This window comes from Syngnathus leptorhynchus, chromosome 18, assembly GCF_054491065.1.
Source record: "Syngnathus leptorhynchus isolate UIUO chromosome 18, UIUO_Slep, whole genome shotgun sequence".
NCBI classification, from domain to species: domain Eukaryota; kingdom Metazoa; phylum Chordata; class Actinopteri; order Syngnathiformes; family Syngnathidae; genus Syngnathus; species Syngnathus leptorhynchus.
The window spans coordinates 2,952,859-2,971,579 of NC_141212.1; the positions used below are offsets into that span (position 1 = coordinate 2,952,859).

The 18,721-nt window shown below is 45.8% G+C and overlaps 3 protein-coding genes across 3 annotated transcripts in view; 1 reads left to right on the forward strand and 2 right to left on the reverse strand.

The window, feature by feature from the left end:
• Position 1: 1 nt before the first annotated feature.
• LOC147042363 (microtubule cross-linking factor 3-like) lies at positions 2-4,047 on the reverse strand. The gene is made up of 8 exons (XM_085937868.1): positions 3,445-4,047; positions 2,564-2,788; positions 2,346-2,504; positions 2,085-2,147; positions 1,511-1,780; positions 1,060-1,437; positions 336-980; positions 2-138 (listed from the first exon to the last, which is right to left on the reverse strand). Exons 1-8 carry the CDS (start codon positions 3,574-3,576, stop codon positions 28-30), a joined length of 1,983 nt encoding a protein of 660 aa, XP_085793994.1. The 5' UTR covers positions 3,577-4,047; the 3' UTR covers positions 2-27.
• A 1,978-nt stretch (positions 4,048-6,025) lies between these two features.
• Positions 6,026-9,493, reverse strand: LOC147042364 (very long chain fatty acid elongase 4-like). Its single transcript, XM_085937875.1, has 7 exons — positions 9,273-9,493; positions 8,257-8,346; positions 7,995-8,182; positions 7,752-7,832; positions 7,052-7,223; positions 6,828-6,955; positions 6,026-6,749 (listed from the first exon to the last, which is right to left on the reverse strand). The coding sequence occupies exons 2-7, from the start codon at positions 8,321-8,323 to the stop codon at positions 6,462-6,464; spliced, it is 924 nt and encodes a 307-aa protein (XP_085794001.1). The 5' UTR covers positions 8,324-8,346; positions 9,273-9,493; the 3' UTR covers positions 6,026-6,461.
• pgm3 (phosphoglucomutase 3) overlaps positions 7,099-18,721 on the forward strand; it is a 40,790-nt gene continuing 29,167 nt past the window's right edge. The window contains exon 1 of the mRNA XM_085937871.1: positions 7,099-7,246. The gene's annotated coding sequence lies outside the window, so the exon portion shown is untranslated. The remainder of the gene's footprint in view (positions 7,247-18,721) is intronic.

Genomic DNA, 18,721 nt, shown 5'->3' on the forward strand with positions numbered 1-18,721 from the left:
CGGTGGGGCGAGGAAGGTGTAGTACAATCACAGAACAAAGAATAGGGTGAAGAGAAAGACCAGTTTGAAGATGGTGGCGTACGAGAGGGACGAGAACAACACAAGTATGAGGATGAGCAAAATGATGGGCTGGAACATCTGGAAAGTGGAACATGAGGTTGCAAGTGAGGAAGAAAAGAAGAATTACAATCAGCACAGAACTACCAGAAGGAACCATTCAGTTAGTCAGTCCCTCCAGGAATTTGTGGTCACCATGGTTATGCTTAATGTATATTCAACCGGGTTTGACCAAACGTTGCATTCCCTGGAGGGACTGTGAAGTTTCCGTTTCTCACCGACAACGGCTCCTCGGTCTCCCTGTCCTCCAGTCTAGGCACTTCCAGTCTGTCGATGAAGGCCTGTAGTTCCTTCCTGAAGGCTTTCATTTGGGCGTTGATGCGATACAGCAGCTCGTGCTCCCTGATGCGGCTCCCGTCGTCCTCGCCGCCGTCTTGCGGTGGCTCGCCGTTGGACACGTAGACCCTCGCCTCCGAGATGATAGCCGCAGTGTCGGCGATCAGCCGGTCCATGGTCCGCACGAGCCTCTCGGCTTCCACGCGGATGTCGATCATCTGCTGCCTGTCGCGCAGGCCACAGCGCCCGCCGGGCAGGAAGCGAGCCAGCGGGGAGGAGGCGGCCCCCTCGGGCCCGGACGGGGTGAGGAGACCCCTGGTGGGCGTGGCGCAACGACTGCCGCCGATGTTGTTTCTGACTTCATCCGGGTCACTCTCCCCGCCGATGGGACCCTCCCGTTTGCGGTGAGGGGGGAGCAGACGGGACGAGGTGGAATCCTCGTCGCTTTCACGACGGCCGCTCGTCCCGCCGCCATCGCTCTCTGCGTCGCTGTCCCTCGGGCTGGGCCGCAGGGACAGGTGGGACGCTAGGTCGTAGCGCTGCATGTTGGACAACAGAACGCGGTTCTCGTATTGAAGCTGCATCACCTGAAAACAGGAAAGTGAACAATTCCGTTCTTAGGCAAATCAAATCTGGAAGGATGTTAAGTGAACAAACTTGACACACCTTGCCACTTAGGTCATTGATCTGAAGCCTGGCCGCCTTCAGTTCCTCCTGCAGGGCTTCTGCCTTCGCTCCATCCATCCCCCCTACCACCGAGACTCCCCCGTGCCGGGCCCCGCCCTCGTGGGTGCCGGCTTTGAATCGCATCTTGTTCAGCTCATTGGTCACCCTCTGGTTCTGTTCCTCTGCGTCTGCGAGATTCCTCCTCAATAGCTCGGCCTCATCCTCCACCAGCTGCAGCTGCTGTCTGAGCTCCGTCAAGTCGTCCCCGAGTCCTCGACTCGAGCCCGGGCCGCCCAGTGAGCCCACACCGGAGCCGCCCTCCCCTTCACCCTCACCACGGAGGTCATCCAGCTCGGCTCGAAGGCCTCGGTTCTCCACCTGAAGACGAAAAGACATAGTTTGCCATTTTGTCACAAATCCGCGAGTAACAGATGCTGTTGCCAAGGCTCACCTCCAACTCGACGATTTTCCTCCCAAGGATGTTGGCCTCCTCCTCCACTAGGCGGAGGCGAAGCTTGAGCTCAGACTCACGGGTGGAGGGCGGCCCCCCGGCCTCGCCCTTGGGATGGGTGCTGTCCAATTCGCCGTAGAAGGAGCGGTACTTCTGCAGCTCTTGCTCCAGACGGTCTTTTTCTTTGTCGATGGTCGCCGTCTTCCTCCTCATGAGGACGGCCTCTTCTTTGACCAAAGCCAACTGGCACTTAAGGTCCTCGTTGTCTTCCTGGACAGAGAGCGAAAGTCATGTTCAGGAATTCAAGATGAAGTGCGTGTCATCAGATTTGAAGAGATTAGAGCAAGGAGATTTAGTGTCTGTGCCAAAACCTCTTAAAAAGTCAGCCTAAGATCAAGTGTGGACTTTTCTCTGGTGGACCCAAAAAAAAAAAAGCAGCTCAGGATTTCAGTCAAGAAAACCAAACATTTCCCTTCCTCCTCCAAGGAAACTTCTCAGAGCTTTGGTTCACTTGCAAGCCTAATTGAGGACAAGTAAATGGACGCTTTACCCTGGAATGGAACTGACGACTCACCTCAGTGGGAGTCTGCGCCGCTTTCTTGTCGGTCCTTTGAATGTCTTTACCTCCTCGTTTCTTCTGAAAAGTCAACGATACAAACTTTTAGTTGGAGAGCCAATGACAGTCATTGTATTTCTTTCAAGAGAAGCATTCCAGAGGCTTCAAGATAGCTAGCTAGCTAACTGCACGTAGCCACTCAAGTTCTTATATCACTCATGCCCGAGCTGAAACTAAAAAATAAATACAAGAAAACTGAAACATTGAAAAACTCTTTACCTCTTTGCTTTTGTCTAATTCATTTTGCAGGGCTTGTTTGGTCACTTCTACCTCGATGAGGTTTTGTCTCAGTTTCTCATTCTCATCTTCAGTCTTGGCGCGGGTCTCCTCCACCTTCTCCAGCTCGTGGTGCAGCCTCACCGACACGTCTTTGGCCACCTGGCCAAGCCCCCGACATGTTGAGTTTGACTCCTGTGACCAAAGTGCACCGACCATACCTTGAGGTCCTGTTCCAGGCTCCTAAGCAGCTCCTCGTCGATCTCCCCCGTGTGGGCGTAGCGCAACCGCTTCCTCTCGGCCTTGCGCAGGCGGTACTGCAGGATCCGGCAGTTTTTATTTGCCCGCTCCAGGTCACGCTTAATGTCCTGCAGCTGACATGTGTCTTCTTCATAGAATGTGTCGCGCATTTCGTCCATCTCGGCCCTCATCTCCTCAATCTCACACTGGACGACAAATTAAAATGACCATTTTACTAATGATGGGTTGTCAAAATCTAAACTCTATTTAAAGGATTATACATGCTAATGAGCAGCCTCATCTGTTATACAAAATCTCATTGATCTTAGGAATCAATACGAATCAGATCAATAGGCAATTAGTCAACTGTCTGCTTGGATTCAAGCGTCGGCAAAATGGTGAAGGATGGTCACTCATACCATGCCCTGAATTTTGCAGTCAAGAATGTTAATCAAGTCTGCCTCACAGTTTTGATGTTCTAGGGTCAAACCTCAGCTATGGCCTTTTCTTTGTGTATCTATTTTCAATATATTTATTCTTGCTGTGGTAGTTTAGTTTGCACAAGTCAATTAAAGATGCACTGCACCACACTGAAAGCAATCTCTAATATTTTGGTGTATCAAAATATTAGAAACAGCCCTCACTGTAATGCATGAAATAGCAAGAAGCATGTTGTTACAAATTCATGCCGATATATCATGAAATTAAGCATTTTATATATAGCCTAAATGTGGAAGTAAATGTTAAATGTCAAAAAACAGAGAACAACATTTATCAGTCATAGAATTACCAATGTATCAAATTCATTTATTATTGGCTTTGTAAGATTGGATCTCGTTTGACTATCATGCTTTTTCCCAACCTTCAGGTAGTCATTTTCCTCCAACAGTCGCTCCATCTCTTCCTCTAGCATGGCCTCGTCCTGCTGTGTCATGGATTCGTCCTCGGGGGCCTGCGCAGCCGGCTGAGAAGCTCCGAGAGCAGCCTCCTCCATTTTGTTTCGCTTTTCCTAGTAGTTTTCTTCTGCGTGCTTCAAGTCATCCGCCCAGCATCCTCCACTCGCTCCAAGGCCCGGCGTCAGCGTTCACCGGGAGCCGCGCATGCTTGACTCCCCCCCCTCACCCTTCCTGCACGTTTCTACCGTTCACTCACCGAGTGATGCAAAAGGCTCAGTTGCAAGATTCACACGGAAAAATCCGGAAGGATGAGCAAACTGACCGAGTGGAAAGCAGAAGCATACGCCCTTTTCAGTTTTCCCGTGAGCAGCTTCAGCACCATCCGGATGAGCCGCACCGATGCTCTCGGGCTCCCTCTCCCTGCCGTCGGCGCCCCTCAGCAGGCGTGCTTCGTCTGCTTCCCGTCCCCACTTGCAACAATGGGTCCAACTACCTCCCGCAAAAGAGGAGACCCGGTGCCGGTTGAATGTCGGCCCGGTACTTGGCACTACTTCCTGGCTGGCAGCAACAGGGTCCTTTATTCAGATGCTGACGTTTATGGAGGGATATGCAGCAGCGCCACCATGTGGCACCTCCAAGCTCTCCAGCCACGTCTCATTGGAAGTTAGTAATGTATTTCATTATATTATTTAATATTAAATTTTTTAAATATACACAAAAAGCAGTACATATAACAATGTAGTTCAGATGTGTTTTATATGGATAAACGTTTATAGTCATAAAAATGACCAGTAGTGTCTCTTAAAATTGATTCACAGCAGGATATTGAATTGTGCCGCATTTGCTGAATGTTATTGTTCAAGTATTGTGTTGTAATGGGTAAAAGTCGGACAAGTGTACCTAATAAAGTGTCCGGCGTTTTTTTTCCCATGATGCTTTGGGAAAGCAATCAAACTACCTCCTTCAGGTGTGCATCTCGTCGCTTTGTTTACGCCGATAAATACACGATTTATTAACTTTGCTGTCGAAATTATCCTAAAATTCGACAAATGTCGTTTATGACACGTTATTTGTTTTATTTTTTTAGTTTGTTGCGGTATAGCGGTTCCGTGTTTTTCCAGCAGAGAGCGCAATGTACACACAAAGCAGACTCACTCAACATATGGAAGAGGCGGAGGTGAGTAAAACGCTGACTGTTTCCGCTGTGCTTGGAGAGAATGAGCGCCTTTGCTAATGAGATGAGCTAGTGGCGGGTCAAGTGTGCAGGGCTTAACCCCATCCAGGCGACCCTTTAACCTCTACCGACGCAACTTCTGCTGTAATCATGAAAAGTTAACTTTTGCGACAAACGTCCACTTCCTGTAAATGGCGCCAATTATCTGGCAATGCTCCTCCCTATCGGTTTACTGTGACTTATTTCAAAAACCTCGGCCCTGCTGCAATCTTTTTTAAATCCTCGGGCTTACGTCCCTCAGTGTTCCCTGAGGAGGACAATTGCAATCCACTTATTTTGTCCGCTCCGCCATTCAACCTTGGCATCCTTCTGCAAAGGAGGATTGGGGGGAAACCACCTTTTGCACCCTTGCCAAAAGTCATGGGAGGGTGCACTGGGATGGCGGAGTGTGAGGCTTTTTATGAGAATGAATAGAGGTTCATTGTGTGGATTTAAAAAATAACTACATCTAAGGTTGATGCTAAAAGTCCCTGTAAAATGTGTCGGGGGGTCGCAAAAAGTACATCATGACACCAACAATCGTATTTTTTGCACAGGACATCTTGGAGACCTAATGGCAGATTAGCCATGGCTTCTTCTCCAGTGACCTCCTTTCCCAGGCAGCCCATGAAGTGACGTGAAAGTAAGCTCTTTTGCATCTAAAGCCAATTTGCCCCCAAAGATTAGGGCAGATCTGTCTGGACAATTCAAGACAGCCTGGAGTTCTGCTGCTGCCACAGAAAAATGAGCAGACACAATCTATACGGGTGGCCGTTACTGTCCTTTATTTTTCTTTTTTTCTTTCTAGTTTGGTGGTTATGTGCAGTGACAAAGAGTTTGAAACAGTTCAGACAAAAGCGTTTCCCTTGGATTCTACATTGTGGCAGTGAGAAGACAACACCTCAATCTCTTTATTCTCAGCTACATTGCACAGCAAAAAAACAACAAAAAAAAGGTGAGGACTCACAAAAAAGTGTTGCCCCAAAATGCATAAATACTAGAAATAAAAAGAAACTACTGTTTCCCTTGCACCTTTCCCAACAAATGTTTTCAGTTATAAAAACAAACACTTAGGATGCTATGAATGCAGCACAGTGACAAGTTGGATGCACATTGCAGTCATTGTTTTTGAAATTTGTTCAATTTTGTCGCTGTTCAATGAGAAGCATCATTTTAAAATTAGAACCAGGGGGAAAAAAAGCGAAAATAAATACATTTGAATATAACACAATCCAACAATTTGGAGATGCATGCTTTTCATTGTACAGCGACAATTTGTAAACATGTGCCTTAACACAGCCCCACCCCCCCCCCTCCTTTGGGATTTCCCGAGGAATGTTGTAGAAGTGCTCATTTGGAAAATAATTGAAACCGTTGTCTTCACAAAGATGAGCAGACGTCAGTTAGAAATATTGGGTGCTTTAAAATAATAACGAGACGCAGAATTCAACTATTGAAGCTTTCAAAAAAAACAAGACCGGGTTTCTCTGTAAGAAAGGTTGTACAAGTATGTGAACTTTTTTGGATGGTAAGTTGGCGCGTGTTTTCCAAAACATTCCAGGTGTGACACGGTCCAAAAGTGTTTGGACAGAACATGGAAGCCTACATGTTGGGCATTTTTTGCCTTGCTCGCTTTTAAAAAGAAATGTGACGAGAGGCCGCGGCGCCATCGTTACGCGCGGCTGTCACCGCTTCCCCATCTCCCCCTCGCAATCTTCCATCCTTCCCCTTAAAGATGTCCTCCCGCTCATCTCCCGGTAAGCCGTCACTTCACTCTCGCTTGGCCCGTCCCTTCTTCTGCCTTTTGCCATTATCCGGCGCCGCCTCGTCCGCTTTGCTGTGGCCATTGGAGGCCTTGGAGACTCCGTTGGCGACGGGCTTGGCTTGGCCCTTGTGCGGCGGGGACGGCTTGCGTCGGTACGCGTGGTAGTAGAAGTTGGCGAAGAGGATGATGAAGGTGACAGCGTAGCCAATCAGGGCCCACTGCATCCAGTTGGGGAAGGGGCATCCCGTGTAGAGGGAGTGGCCGGCGTGGCCGATGGTCACGTGGAACTGGATCTGATGGGACACGCAAATGTGAATAAATGGAAAACGCAACAAGTTTGTTAGTTAGCTGGATATTTAGGTCATGCCCACCATCTGCATAATGGTGAGGTATTTTTTCCACCAGAGGTACTTCTGCATCTGTGGTCCCAATGCAGCCAGACCGTAGTAACCATACATGACCACATGGATACCCGAGTTGATTGTCGCGCCAAAGAAAGCTGTGGAGACAAAAGAAACATGTAGAAGCTAAATTCTAAAAAAAAAAAAAAAAATTAAGCAGGCCCTCTGCTGCTTGCTCCACAGTAATATCTCACCTTGTCCACCAGGGACCCACTTGATGCCGATCCACCACAGGATGAACATAGTGCAATGATGGTAGACGTGGAGGAAGCTGACCTGGTTGAACTTCTTCCTAAGAATGAAGAAGACAGTGTCCAGGAACTCCACCCCTTTGGAGATGTAGTACCACCAAAGAGCAGATGCTATCTGAAGACGTGGAAAGGAAGAAGGTGAGTGAATTATACCTGCGGCTACATGTTCTCCATTTTAAACAAGGATGTTAGATACCACTTTTCTTCAAACCAAGACAAGTATGCAAATCTTGTTGGCGCTGATACAGAGCGTCAATACCACTTATATTTTTACACATAAAAGTTTCCCCAAAAACAATGACAGATAATTCCAAACAAATACCTGTTATATTCTCTGTAACACTTTTCCTTAAAATTGCAACAAATTAATGGCAATTTTCTATTCTTCTGATTTCTAATGTATGGTTCCTGAATGTATAACTTATAGCATTTTGTTCTTGAAAAAATGTTTTCAATGTCACTAATAGAAAATAATAAGCCACATCACAGTATTTGATCATCCGGTGGTAGGAAATAGAACAATATTGACTCATCTCGTTCGGTTATTTTGTTGTTGAGATTACATCTATTTTCATGATTGTGAATTATATCAAAGGCACAAAATCTGTTTGTATGCATGTGCGAGTGTCTTATAAGGCCTCACCCTGACTTCATTGACGTCGTCTGAGTAGTTGACAGGTTGACAGAGGTAGCTGTAGCCAGCCGCTCTTGAGGCAAGCAGGAGCTGTTTGAAAGACAATTCAAGTGCAATTTAGTCCACACATCACTTACTTTATTTATAGTTCCCCGACGATTCTATTTAAAAAGGCAGCAAGCACAGTTGAACTTGTCGATACGATCCGTCCTTTGTTCTGAATATAGCGAAACAATTCTATGTGGTGCTGACCTCTTTGGCGATGTAGAAGTTGAGGACCACCATGCTGAAGTTGTAGATGATCAGGGTCTTCCTGAGCGTGTAGGGCTCGCGATTCTGCATGTATCTCGGCCCCGCCCACAGGAAGAGCAGGTACAGGCAGCTGATGGCCAGCGTGGGGCAGGGCGACGACATCAGCGGCCATGTTTCCACCCGCTTGTCTGGAAAAATGTTCAAATCGGTTACCTTCGACGCTTCCCGTTAACTTGCTACTCTTTTAAAAGTGCTCACTCACCTGCTATAGTAAGGCTCCATTTGTAAAACTCTACCGTGTCGTTCACCAAATGCGTCACAGCCTCCATGGCGTTGCCCTTGCACTCGTATACTGCGATATGAAAGGTGATGAGCCGTGTTGTGTGAGATTGTGATCATAAAGTTCAAAACGGAACTCTCCCAAACGTGTTGACATGGTCCGATCAAACTAGTCCAGTGGTGTCTTGGTGCTAAGGAACTAAATTGATGTGAGGGGAGGAGCTTCATTTAGCCACGTGTAATGCAAAAGTAGTGCTTTCTGTGGTGTCTTGGGAAATTGAGTGACAAAGTATGTCAAGTGTTGCATGATTGTCTGTGAGATGGGAGGAGATGTCTGTTTATTAATCTATTATTAATCCCGTGCTCTAGACCAGATACCGTTTTAAATTATTCAATGGCTGTACAAGAAACGTCCTGAAGTTGCTAGAATTAGCCAGAATTACTTTCATGGAGAATATTACTAAAACCAATTTTATTTGGGGGCCTGGGGGGTGCACGTGCAAAAACTTGCATTAAAGAGGGTTGGGGCACTCACAAAAAGGCGACCGCGGCGCATGCGTCAGCAGGTTCTTGTGTCGGGGCGCTCAAGAGGCTTAAATTCAATTGATCAACGAGCTTAGAGGCGCTTGCAGGGCCTAAGTACAAATGTCCGCTGCATGATTCACGCTCAACGCACAAAAATAGAAAAAGAAAAAAAAAAAAGAGTACTATACACTACTGAAGATTTTGGCTATTCCCAGCTTCCACACACGCTATATATTACCAGTGCCTGCAATTTGATACCAAAACCTTCTCGCTGACTCATCGTTGTTAAATAAATTTAAATTCTAATCGGATGAATGGAACTTTTCCTCTGTTGTATCCTAACCGTTACGCATCCTATACATAATAAACCCGAATAATAACAACCCTCTTGCAATAAAATGCGTTTGGCGAAACAACACGGCGGAAAACAGCAAATAAATAATTTAGGAAATGTTATGTACTAACGGTACTTACCTCCTTATTTAAGAGGCGTTTAATGACATCCGGTGCAATTGATATTCCAGCGTCACACCTCGTCCGTTTCCACAGGGCCCCCACTACCCCTCGACATTAAATTAGTTTATTAATTTGTTATGTATACGGGCAAGAAACTACTCAAACAAGGCAAGCCGACTAAAAAAAGGAAGGCAGGCTAATTTACGGTCGAGGTGCGAGCCGACCGCTTAGCCTCCTCATCTTCTCGCAGCCCTACTCGAAAGGAGCCGGCTGTCACTGCGCATGCGTCTCATCTCTCGCGTGACGCCCTTCTGTCCGTTTTCCACGACCCCCCCCCCCCCCCTCTCTCTCCACGCCACGCGCCGCTGAATGAACTTATTCATGATAGAATCCAGGCAAAAATATTTTGCATTGAAAATGATAGTTTCATTTCTATATATATATATATATATATATATATATATATATATATATATATATATATATATATATATATATAGTAGCTGAGTTACCGCGTACACATAACATGGATGTGGGCGAACGGTTTGCAGTTTGGACACTAGATGGCGACGTCGAGCTGATGCCAAGCCAAATTTAAGCGCTCTCAAGTAGCGCTACTTTATGTACAGTATACTTTTTATTTATACATTAAGAAGTACCTAAAAGACATAAATATTTCATATACAATAACAGAGTTAAATTAAAATCATACATGGTAAAGGAATGGCAGAATAACGTCTCAAATAGCTCTTTTCACCTCAAATTGCATCTAATTGCGGAGTGTCACTGTCCCCGAGCGTGTGTGTGTGAGTGTGCGCGTGTAATCCGAATCCCGTGTGTTGCATAACAGTCTTTTCATATGTTTTTTATTGGAAAGGCAAATACATCAATCTGACGTTTGACTGGTTCCATTCAGTAGCCGATTGCTCCTTCTCGGTATGTCTGCGGCGTTTCAACATATGGGGCATTAAAGCTGTTTCTTTTACTGCCACTCATAAAAGTTTAAACTTTGTACATGCCATGCGTACGTTCCCGTTGCCTGTGTTTTGCTGAAAGGAAGTTGCATTTTCCGGCCAGGGGCGCTCAGGGCCTTAACACGGCCCAGATGATGGACCTCTACTTTTTTTTTTTTATTATTGCTTCACTCTTTTGCTTTTTTGACGTACTCGTTTATGGCTTCCTGTAACCAACTAACCATTTTACAGTAAAATTACCTCAGAGATTAATTTGGGCTGGGTCTTGTGTTGCATACCAAAGTTCCTTTATTCAGTCAAATCAATCAATGCGGTATTGATTGTACCATTAAAAAACTACAGTACAGATTTTTTAAAATAGTTCTTGTAGTGCAGTTTCCCTGTCAGTCACAGATGAGGGCAAAGACTCTCGTAATAGGTCCTGTGGTCCTTTGTGTCGTGGTGGTGGTCTTGAGTGAGTGCACTCCCTTCTCTGATGAAATACGATTCTTGGCTCCAAGCTGGCGACTTAATAACGAATGACATTCTTTGTCCCTGCTTCAGACACAGCCTACCTATGAACCTTAGAAGAAGAAAAAAAATCCGGTTCATGCAAAACTTCTTGCACAACCACAATTATAACTTATTGATGTGCCGTTACAACATGAACTTTCCATGTTTAAAGAGTCTGCTAATATTTTTTGAGGGTAAATATTTTCCTCCCCGGACTTAAGTTTAGCTGGAGGCAATTGCGCTTAGTTCACTGACTTGGCAGGCCCACAGGAAATCTGAGCACCATGCAGGATCTGTCCTCAGTTGGCACCCGGTGTGGGCCACTCACGACTTTGGCCGCAGCGGCGTCGAATTAGTCAGAGGACACAACGTGGTGGATGTTCCACAAATTCACCCAAAAACAAGCGCGGCTACAAAATAATCATTGTTTTTCGGATCATTTTTAGCTTTTTTCCCAACGTCAGCAGAAAGGATCCGCAAAGTGGGGCCTGGCTGGCAGATGTCAACACGAGGTCCTTCCAGCACAGTGCGGTCGCTAATTACAGCTGATTCTAGCCCAGTTCTTCCCAAAACTCCTTAGCCTCGATATTTTCGATCCAGTAAGCCGTCCAAAAAGATCAGTTATCCAAATATAAACTAATCAACGCTTAGATCTTATTCAAATTTTTGCCTTGAAGTGGATGCAAAGTAGTGACTTTTCTCTCTGAATTTATGACACCTGTCATCACTTGTATTCACATTTTACTGACTGCAAATGTGAAACTAACTTAGCCCCGATTCAACGATAAACAGAGAGTATGGATTCAATTGTCATGAGCAAATTTAGCATTCGCAATATTAGCCAAGCTTCAAGAACACATTGTAAGGTACTCGTTGTAGGTATTGCGGTCGGCCGCTTTAATCCGCTAGCCCGGGCAGAGCTCAAAGCCTCTCAGCGCTGTCATGTTCGGTTAATGTTAATCTCGAGGGGATGCCTCCGTCCCAAAGGACTGACCCACTGCCTGCGACCCTGCCGTGGCTGAGTTCAGTGCCTGACTATGCAGAGCACCGCTTGTGACCGCTGCCACTGAGATGAAAAAGACGGCCCAAATTTATATTAAAGTCGAAACGTGCAGTAGTTTATTGGTAACCCGCTGGCAGAGCTAGGGTCTTTCTTGTTCTTTCTGCGGTCCCACCTCTAGCTCCGCCTCTGACGACAATGTTTTCTTAGGCCGCTTAGCTACCTAGCTCATTGCACTCCTTTGCTAAACTCCAAATTTTGTTTGAATATGGTACGCTGGCACCTACAAAACAAACTCGGCTGAAAGAATTTAGCACTATTTTCCTCAGTCTTAGCGGAGGTCTACGTGCTGAAAAACGTACTAAATCATTTTTGCCATGGGAATCATTTCAAGTGCTTTTCGCAAGTAAAAAGAATCTGGCTAAGCCTGATTTTCATTTTCCCATTGAGACGTTGTTGTCCGCATGACTTCCAAGGAACTGGAAAGCCACAGCAGAGATTGAGTCATTCAAATAAGACTCGAGTGTTTTGCAAAAAAGGCCATATGCTGGCCGCCATAGCCCGTAATTGAAAAGACATTTCTCAAATCGGCAACATCAAACATCGCAAAGACATTGTGTAAATTGGAAACTAGTGTGTGGAAAATGCACACGCAGCAATTGATGTCATTCTTGCTCAGACCTTCCTTCCAAGTAGTCAGTCAGGGCTGTCACAACATTTGCCAGTATGGTTGCCAACGATTATTGATCTGGTGCGATTCCTCGGGAAGACGCAGATGTTGGCCATCAATGGGGAGCTTTGGTTCGATGGTGAGAAAGCGAGCTTGCGACGAGGGGTTGTCTTAAAACGTTAAAAGAATTTAGGGAAAAGATAAAAGTGACCAAGGAAAAGATAGCGTGTTTGATATTTCGAATATTTCCTCACATAAGTGGAATTCTACAAATATGACAGCAGCCTAAGGCCGTAACTTGATATTGCAAGGTCGGGAGATGTCTCGTCAAGACGAGGACCGCATGGGCGTACGTGCGAGTCTTCTAGCCAAATCTCGGAGCGTGAACGTTTAATTCCAATCAGCGCTCGTTTGTTTGTTCTCTTTGCCCTGTTTCGGGAGGCGATGAGTCATAACGCTCGTTCCCATCATTTCCTCCGCGGTTGCTGACTCAGTCAATTAAAAAAACAAAACAAAAAACTTCTATACACTGTAAGTTTAACTGAATCCGTTTTTCTACATCACAGTGCAAATATGCAGCCAGACGTTTTCTTGCGCTAAAATAAGAGAAGGCATCGCAGACGTCTGTCGTCCCCCCCATTCCTTTTATTTTCCCCGATAATGAAACTGAACTGCGGCGGTATCTGAAGTTCTAACTTTTACGCGGACAACCGGTTAAAAAAAAAAAAAGCTCAACTTTCAGACTTTTGTGTCTGCTTGCTTTATCAACTGAAATATGCCCCCCCCCACCTCCCCCCACGATGCACTTATGATTGTGACTCGAGATAGGACTGTTATTTGTATGATTAGCTGTTGGAGCACGCGGCCAGTTTGGTTATGAATGCGTGGGAAGGTTTGTCGTACAGTTCTGTGACCCGCATAACTTGCAAATAGATGACAGAAAGTACTTGACCTCCAAGCTGAACCTCGTGATTCTTTGGTATATTAGTGACGAATCGACCCGATTTTTATTTGTGACCTAGCTTAATGCTAACATACAATGACAAACACCATTGTTTAGGTATTTATTTAATTTTTTTATATATATATATAATTTTTCTATTTGCGGGCCCTCGGAATGCAACCATCACTATTATGTGCCCCGCAATGGAAACGAGTTTGACGTTCCTCGCTCAGTAGCAAATTTGTACTCGTCGTGTTTTTGATAAAGACACCCAAAGCGCCACCTGCGTCACTTTTACCACCAAACTCATCAAAGCGAGGAATTAAGGCGCTTTTCTCCCCCCAGGGGGCCGTGATTAATGACGGCTGCGTTTGACTGGGCGTTGAAGGATCTCGAAGGCTGTAATTTGTGAGGGGAAGGGAAGCGCTCTTATAGTTTTTATGGCGCTTTACACCAGCTATCAGCATGTGATTTACGATCGGTTGAGGCTACGCGGGAGGAGCCGGCTTGTTTTTCCTCTGTGATGTACTGCGGGGAGACCAGTTCTGGAAGCGGCGACGGTGGCCTACGTAGTGATCTGGAAGCAAAAGACAAACATGGCTTGAATGAGGCACCGGCAGCTAGACTGATTACTTGATCCCGGAGGCTTCAAAACAGCGCTCGGGCTAAACGATTGCGGGGGCAGTTGTCAGTAAACGTACTCTAGGCGTGTAGGAACCACGCTTGTAAACAAACTAATTAGAGTGATGTATGTGGGAACGCAGTTGTTGGATCATAAACAATCCTCCAGTTCGTCTTCCAGTTTGCTGTCAAGCCGTACAGTATAGCTCCAGGTGTTACACGGCTGTATATGATATATACAAATCGGGAGCGTTAGCATGTAAAGTTCCGCTTTTTGCTACACGTGTGCTGCCCTAAGGGTGTGAACTTTGCCTCGCATGATGTCGCAAAGCATTCGCGCCATGCGTTCCCTATTACCGTATTTGCCGAGGCTGAGTTCATCCGCAGAGAAAAATGTCCAACAACAATTTCGGCATGTTGGGATGATGATGAGGAGGAGCCAAGCTTGTTATTGAACAGATCTGTTGGCCTTGGCATGCACAATGTTGCAAATCCATTTGTTTGGGGGGGGGGGGGTTCCCCCTGCAAATATGAAAATAATAAATGGCCGCTGTTCAAGGCTTAGATGTTCTTCATTTTCTCAAAACGTTTTGCCTGTTTGACCTCGTTGACCGCCGTCTTGCAACTTGCGAGCGAGCCACCAAAATCCTCATTAAAATCCGATTTTGTTGCGTCACATTTCGAAAGCACCCAGTTATGTTTTCCTTGTCGTCACCCTGTCTTTGCCATTGTCCCGTTTTTCTTTCCCCAGATGTCTGCTCATCAGCTGCGCTCAAATTGCTTCTTTAGTCCACGCAAACCCAATTGCGAGGAGTCCATTTTTTTTGTCCCCCACTTATCTTTTTTGGCGCTGACGTCAATATGTAACTGATATCTCGGGCTCTCGAGTGAGCGCAGACAAACACCACTTGTGGTCAGCGGAGTCAAGAATTTGACTTTGTCTTTTTTTGCCGCTAATCGGATTAGTTTCGCGACTAATATGAAAGTGATTAGACCGCAGCGAGGAGGTGGAATTATTTGTTCTTTTCTTTCTTTTGTTTTTAGTTTAGCTTGCCAGCCAAACATTGCATCAATTCAAACCAAATATATTTAGCAAAAACAGTATTTCTCCTCCACCGTTGATGTAAAGCCGTCAAACACAAAGACAAGTCAGACTTGAGTCTTGACTTTTTTTTTTTTTTTTCACCTTCACAATGGCGCTCTGTGCAATGTGGCGTTTCCATGGTGATGGGGGAGGATGTTTTGATGCCAGCGTGTCTAAAGTGAGTTCAACGCAGACGTTATGCAGAGACGGTTTGTTTGAATTACGATGGTGACATCATCAAGCATTACATTGAATTGTGATGTTGACGCACGCCTTCTTTTTATTTATTTTTTATTTGTATATTTTTATAAGAGCAGCCAGCTATCTCTTTGCATCCTGCCCTCCTCTCGGCTGCGTCTGCCTTTGTTCTGTCCTCACCTCTGACCGCCCTTTGCTGGGGTCATTTTCGAACCTACATTGCAAGAGCATAAATATGTCATTACTAAAACAAGCGCGTCAGTGTGTTGGGCTCCAGCTAGCTTCCGTGATTTTGTGTTCGTAAAGAAACAAAAGCAGAGGTTCACAGGGATAGGAAGGTTTCTTTATGAAGTCACTGAATTAGCAAAAAACATGAACTTATGTCAACCCTTGCAAGAGACGTCCCCCCAAAAAAATCTGCCTAGCCAAGTAATTAACCATGTAATTAATTTCTGCTTTAAAGTCCTGAAAGCATCTGTTTCCACTAATGGCAATGTCTACTCACCCCCTCCTCCCCCTCCCTAAGAAAAATCAAAGCCAACAGAACACATTGGCAAACTTAGTGTATTGTTATTTTAAGATTCAACTTTCCATTTGATTGATGAATGTGAACTTCATTGGCGACCTAAAGGGATAACGATGTTTGCTGTCCAAACATGGCGGCGAACAGCACTAGCACGTATGCAGCTGCTCGCTACTCAATCACGCATGTTGCACGCTTTCCCTGACTGCTGCTGCTGATGCTTATGTCGGTCAATATGTGCGGTGTGAAGGTAAGCTGAAGCAAAAGCTTTTCAGCTGCCACAGGTCCTGTTCTTAGATACCGCAGCTGGGTCACTTTGGGTTGTGAGGAGTTACCCGATTAGGACCCCCTCCCTCCAGTCAAGTACACCCATGCATGTCGAGTTGCGTTAACATGGAGGTGGTTTACTTTTATGGCCCTCGCTTGTAAACGGCGTGTGACGTGATAATTGCCGCAGACTAAACGGCGCATTTAGCATGAAAAACATTGACGTATGAATGGAGCCGGGAACGCAAATCATGGCCATTACCCGATATTCACCACGTCGTAAACGGCATCCTATAGCCCGCGGGCTTGCCGTCTTTCTCGAGGCCGCTCATTGACGTCATGCCAGGTGCACTTGAACAGATGCAGGTGTGTTTCTGCCACGAGTGGAAATCGCTCAGGTGTGTTTGCGGTTAGAATGTGACAATGACTGTCGTCAAAGTAAAAGAATGGTGTGCTGCTTGGGAGAGTCATCGGGTGGTGGTTGTTGCCACCATGAAAATGCACAGTTTTCCACCCGACGCAGTGGGATGGTGAGAGGCAGCAAAGATAATCATGGAATATTCATTTCTCATCAACGTTGACAAGTTGTGTCACGTTTGTTTGGAGATGAGCAGAATTTGTAAAAATCCTTAACGGGGTGCCCATGTGTATTTGGAACCTTTCTGCTGAGTCAGCACACAAAGCTGCAAGTGCTCATAGATAACCCGGCTGTCTATATGACGGCACGCAGTCGTGATAGCCCACCCTCCTCGTTTCCTGGGCCTCCTTCCCCTCCTCGTTCTCCTCGTCCGGTCAACAGCTCGAACGGATCACCCGAGACCCAGCTGCACCTGAGAGGAGGCGGAGGACAGGGCTTGCTTTCATGAGCAATGTGGAAGTGAGAAAGCTCCTGGGGTGGGACCACATGCCGGAATGTTGGGGAGAGGGCTAGCGGATTGAATGCATCTTCATATAGGTTTCGACATATTTTGCAGTCTTAGCTAGACAGGGACATGCATGAACAAATTAGCAATTTTGTTACATTTATTTTTAGAACAATTACCTGTGTCACCTAACTAAAACTGGACCAAATGTGGCTAATTAGCGTCTCGCCGCAAATAAAACTCGTTTTGGTCATGAGAACCATCTTCGTATGGAAACGGAAAGTTCCCAAATGGGGCTTTGCCTACTTCCCAGCTGTCTGAATGTATAATAATAAAAGTCGGGTTTGCAGAAGAACCCCCCCCCTTTTCCAGTATTTGACTTAACTGTCTGGCAGCGTTGCCGCTCAATCCACACATGCCTCAACATTACTTATGGACGCCCGAGCGCTGATTTTGACAGCGATTTTGCGCAAAGTACTTTGTTGCACAATGAGCACGTGGATCCCGACAGTTGGCGAGCTCAAACTTGCAAGTAATAGTCTTCCCGAACGTGTCTGCTTTTAAAGAAACAAAAACAAAAGAACAGCTCCTACAAAGAGCGCCAAGGTCATCTCTTTTGTATTCAGAACAATATGTCACAGACAATAATTATCTTTATAATTGATATGTACCGAAACATGTTCTGCCGCGACGTGCTCGCTTTGCAGCTCTGATTCAAGAGGTCACATGACTAGAAGCCTCCTAAAATGACACTTTTGGCCCACTTTGAGTCATTGGCCCTTTTAAAAACCAAACCCGTCACTTGCGACCTCAAAGTCGAGCAGTTATTTTCGGACACAACCTTTGCCAATCCAGGCAGGGGACGACTATATTTGGCATACTGGCTTTTTCATCATAATTTTTGTTGTTGTTGTTTTAGACTTAGAACGGATTACATTGTAGCATGTCCATAAGACAATAAATTTCACGACTCCTGATCTTCCAGCGCAAACAAGCCAATCACTTCCAGCTCCGCGTGTCGGGTTACACATCATCGGCCGTGTTGGCGGAGGCCGGCCGCTCTCTGCCCCGAAACAAGCTAATCTCTGTTCCAGCGTTGGCCTGAGTCCAGCTGGCCGGCGTTTACACAAGCCGGCATAAACACTTAAGATTGTGGATGAGTCTGATTTATTGCCCGAGCCTAGACGGCTGTTTGGCATCCGGTGTCACGGAAAACTCTCATGGTCATTGGTGTAGCCAACAAGTATGACTTATTAGTAGCGTTTTTAGTGTCGGGCCTTATAATCAAACCAGTGGGGTTTTGCTTACTGATGTCTTTTTGTACTCATGGCATTGAAGATTCTTGATCTTAAAAAAAAATCAACCCACTTTCAGATCATTTGGAGAGTGTCTGTGGGAAATATTGCGGGTGCATGTGTTCATTTGTCTTCCTCGCATTATGGGTCTCCAGTTGGAGAAAAAAGGCATCCATGACAGGTCCAAGATGAGAATAATTTAACATTTTGGCTGAGGGCGGCCTTGACTCTAATCTCCGTTCCATTTCCATTATCCAAGCATGACTTTATTCAACTGGCAAAAGAAAAGGGTCCCCACCAAATTGTCCCCACAGAGTTATCCCAAATGTGAATAAGAAGAATTAGTTTTTTTGTGCTGCGAGCCGTCGTTGGGACGTAACTCAACTCGGATCATTTTGAAAAAAACATTTTTTTAATGCCGACCAAAGTTGACGTGCTTTTTAATGCTAGCGCATGATGGGAAACGCCATAGACGGACGGGCTAATGGAAAGCAACCGTTTAGCAGCGCCCTGTTTGAACCGATTAATGGCACTCCC

Coding starts and splice junctions, on each gene's coding strand:
- LOC147042363 (XM_085937868.1), bottom strand. CDS start 3,576: ATGGAGGAGGCTGCTCTCGGAGCTTCTCAGCCGGCTGCGCAGGCCCCC. Junction 2,505..2,563: donor GCCTGGAACAGGACCTCAAG/GTATGGTCGGTG, acceptor GGGCTTGGCCAG/GTGGCCAAAGACGTGTCGGT. Junction 2,148..2,345: donor AATTAGACAAAAGCAAAGAG/GTAAAGAGTTTT, acceptor TTGACTTTTCAG/AAGAAACGAGGAGGTAAAGA.
- LOC147042364 (XM_085937875.1), bottom strand. CDS start 8,323: ATGGAGGCTGTGACGCATTTGGTGAACGACACGGTAGAGTTTTACAAA. Junction 8,183..8,256: donor ATGGAGCCTTACTATAGCAG/GTGAGTGAGCAC, acceptor ACATTTTTCCAG/ACAAGCGGGTGGAAACATGG. Junction 7,833..7,994: donor ACTTCTACATCGCCAAAGAG/GTCAGCACCACA, acceptor TCTTTCAAACAG/CTCCTGCTTGCCTCAAGAGC.